The sequence below is a fragment of the Brassica oleracea genome, chromosome C8, assembly GCF_000695525.1.
Source record: "Brassica oleracea var. oleracea cultivar TO1000 chromosome C8, BOL, whole genome shotgun sequence".
Classification (NCBI taxonomy): domain Eukaryota; kingdom Viridiplantae; phylum Streptophyta; class Magnoliopsida; order Brassicales; family Brassicaceae; genus Brassica; species Brassica oleracea.
The window spans coordinates 21576012-21579738 of NC_027755.1; the positions used below are offsets into that span (position 1 = coordinate 21576012).

Consider the following 3727-nt stretch of genomic DNA (forward strand, 5'->3'; position numbering starts at 1 on the left):
TTATTGGTAAATAAATTAGTCAAGCTCAGCCACTAACGTGACATGTCTCGTTATAGTAACACTCGCTATAGATGACTCTCATTTTCGATAAACTTGGTAATTGCGCTTGATCCGGTTATCTTAGCCCAAACGTTAACACAACCCGATAACCCGAGCCCACGACCCGATAAACATCATTTTTTCTTGTGAAAAGTGCTAAAGAGAATATGCAAATGATCAAAAAAAAGATTTGGATCAAAAAAAAAGAGAATATGCAAATGATTTGGATTGATGAGTGAGCTTCTGATGAAGCTGACCAACTTACAAAAGTCTCAAGATTAATACAATACAAATGGTAAGCAAAAACATAGTCATGCATATCTCACTTGTGCCCTTTCTTCTTCCACAAGTCACCAAACATCTTCATCCCTGAACTCTTCCTCTTCCCACTTCCAAAACCATCAGAATCATCATCCATGAACCCAACCACCCCACTCGGGTCAAATAACCCACCAGATGGATCCCGACCGTTCATCTCAGTCTCTCCAGAGAGAACCGCAGCTGCGGCATCAGCCGCCTTCCTCCATTGCTCGGTTTGAACCCTAAGCTTCTTCATCTCAGCCTCTAAAGCTTTTTTTGCCTCTTCCATGGACTCAAGCTTCTCCTTTAGCTGAGCTGTGTCTGCCCTGCTTTCTTCCAACTCTTCTCCAATCTGACTCACCTTTGAAGCCGTCTCTTCTTCTTTAGCTTTCACGTTAGACATCTCAGAAGCTGAGTCAGTTAACTGATTCTTTAAAATCTCGTTTTCTTTGCCTAGTGATTCATGTTCTTTCTCCATATCATACAGTCTAGCTTTCAACATCTTGACCTCATCTACAAGTTTCTCATCTTCTTCTTCTACTATAGCAATCTTCTCAACAGGAACTTCAAACACATCAGTCTCTTTCTCCGCATCACCAGGGATCTCGTCTCTATCAACTGCTTCTGCCTCAGAAGCAGAACCTTCCTCTCCATCCAGAGGGTTTGGTTTGGTAGATTTGTTATCATGATGAAGCTCATCTTGAGCTTCTTTCTTGACAGCTTCAGCATTAGCCAACTGATCTTTGAGCAGTCTCAGCTCCTCTTGTGCTTGTCCTAACTGCGACTCTAGATCCGATATTCGACCCCCAAGTTTCTTCTGACCAAGCGGAGGCCCACCACCGCTTCTAGGAGATTTACGGTCAGCACCAAGCTTATTAGAACTCCGGTCAGTAGTGGTTAGACGGTTGGGATGATTCAAGTGAGATGTAGATGATGATGTCCTCAGCCTCGAAGATTGCCCATGAGACAACTCTGAAACTCTAAAGAAAACAACACCAGAAAGAAAGAAAACCTTATTAGTCGCATCATTACTCGTGTATCAGATTATGCACAACTCAAGATCAAATGTAGTCAAGATCTTTACCTTGGTCTTGGCATTTTTAGTTTTCTGCAGAGGGCTTAACTAAAAACTTGCAGGAAGCTCAAAGCTGATGTATAAATAAAAAGCAGAATGTCATTTATTACAGCAACTACTAAAGACGTGACTCATGTCGGGGAATTCCGATGAACTTAGATTAGGTAATACTACTAATAATCTTAAAGTTTTCAGGAAAATTAGAAGAAATAAAATGAATTGAAACTTACCTTTGAATTTGAAATTCAGGAGGTGACTTAGAGAAAATATGGAAATAAAATATGAGAAAAGATAAAGAGCTTCGTTGGATGATTGTGAGTTAGTTAATAGGAACAACGACATAAAACCAGAAGAAGACCCACAATGACAACAGACAGCTTCGTTTTAAGACACTCTCAAAAATCAAGAAGCCTATAGAGATAAAGAGAGAGATGTGTTTTTGAAGATTTGAAATAAAGCTGTCGGTGAAGTGGGAGGTAGTGAGATTTTAAAATCGAAGGACCATCAGGGGAGAAGAAGGGTCAAAAGTATAATTTCAATCTTCGAATAATGTCAGCTTCTCCTTTTAAAAATAAGTCAGCATGCTATGTAATAAAAATATACACGAGTGGAATGTTCATACTTCGTATATATTGTCATGGATAAATTGGATATTCTAGACCACCAAAATCTGGTAATGGTGAGAAACTCTTCCGCCATCCGGGTTCGATTCGCGGTGAAAGGTATTATTTACAATGCTTTAGTTTCCGGTAAAGAGGTGAAAACATTTTTTTTTATTATTAAAAAAAAAAAACTGAGGATGTAATTATGTATAAGAAGTTTGAGAACTGAATCTGACACCATCAATGTTGTATCATTTTGACGTTTATGTATATGCATTTCATGATAGATAAATATAGAAAAATGCATAATAAATGTGGATTTATAATAAATACGCACACATGCATTTTACCCACAAATCAAATATTTTCTGACAGTCTTGTTTCTTTTTGTCGGGTTTCTACAAATTTCAACTTACAATCTTCTTTTTACTACTCTCCCCTAATTTCGACGTTTCTTTTTGTGATCTCCAACACCTCGAGTAACCAATTTGACGTTTCTTAAGATAACAAAAATCAAAACTAAATTACAAATATTACTATATATATAGCATTATAGCACTAACTAATTTGGATTCACTTTTTTTGGTCAGTGTCATTATTTAGTAATTGTAGACTGGCTATTGTAGAGTGTGACCGGATGGTAATTGTTTACTCTAAGGTGTGATTAGTTGCATGACGGAGTAAAAAAGTGAAATTGAGTTGAAAAGAAAATAACATCGTTGGCGCAAAACATTTACTTCATTCAAAGTTGAGTAAAACTTTACTCTACTTTATTCTCTTTCTAGAGTAAATCAGCGGAAATGATTGTTAATATTTATTATCTTGACTGGCAGAAATTTAGCTGAAAATGTTTTTCACCTTTTTCGTTTTACGTTACTTGTACCATACAGTCAGACTCTAAATTTTGTTTTACTGTCTATTCAGCTAAAAAGCTACCAATCAAGTTAAATGTTATCTTTTAACTTTTATTCTACTTATTGATAAAGTGGGAAAAGCACTCTAAGATTTACTCGTAAGTTTGTTGGAATATAATTAACGATGGCTTTTGTTTCCCTTTCCTATTTTCACTTTTTAACATTTACTCTAGTTTTCACCTTTTTATTTATTCTGTATCTCTCCAAAGTTTACCGACACTCTCTATATCATGTAAAGTGTAGATGTTCTTTAAAAAAAAGTTTAGATGTTAATGTTAGAAAAAAAATTTAGTACAAACACTACAAGAAAACACAAGTTTAGCGAGGAAACTTAACGAGAAAAATTAATCCTCGTAAATTTACGTCGACTTTACGAGGAACTTACGAGGAAATATAAAATCAACGTCATTTCCTCGTAAAATAACGACAAAAATATTTCGTCGTAAAGTCGATGTAATGTCACGTGGCTTTTACGAGGAAATACGCTTTCCTCGTAAACTCGACGTAAATGTAGCGTGTACTTTACGAAGAAATATTTTACGTCTATTTAGCGAGGAAATTTTGAATCCATCATACATGAGCAAAATAAATTAATTTCTACATTTTCTTTATTTTTGCAGGTACAACAAATTCGAGCCTTTCATCTTAGCTTCACAAGCAGACCAAGTTAGCTTCCTTCCATACCCTCAGATGAGAGAATCGGGAATAAATTGGTTAGCCGTGATCAAAGTTACACCTCGAGGACGAATCATCAGTGGAGAAGAACCACCATTGCAAGAAGAACAGATAAATGAAGT

General features: G+C 36.2%; 1 protein-coding gene across 2 annotated transcripts; it reads right to left on the bottom strand.

Annotated features, from left to right (window-relative positions):
• Window positions 1–242: 242 nt before the first annotated feature.
• On the bottom strand, window positions 243–1856 carry LOC106308246 (interactor of constitutive active ROPs 1-like). 2 transcript variants are annotated; one of them, XM_013745389.1, is made up of 3 exons: window positions 1645–1856; window positions 1424–1487; window positions 243–1319 (listed from the first exon to the last, which is right to left on the bottom strand). In XM_013745389.1, the coding sequence occupies exons 2-3, from the start codon at window positions 1435–1437 to the stop codon at window positions 362–364; spliced, it is 972 nt and encodes a 323-aa protein (XP_013600843.1). In that variant the 5' UTR covers window positions 1438–1487; window positions 1645–1856; the 3' UTR covers window positions 243–361. The 2 variants fall into 2 exon arrangements, with proteins under 2 accessions (XP_013600843.1, XP_013600844.1); XM_013745390.1 differs by lacking the exon at window positions 1645–1856 and having other exon boundaries at window positions 1424–1604.
• Between the last annotated feature and the right edge of the window lie 1871 nt (window positions 1857–3727).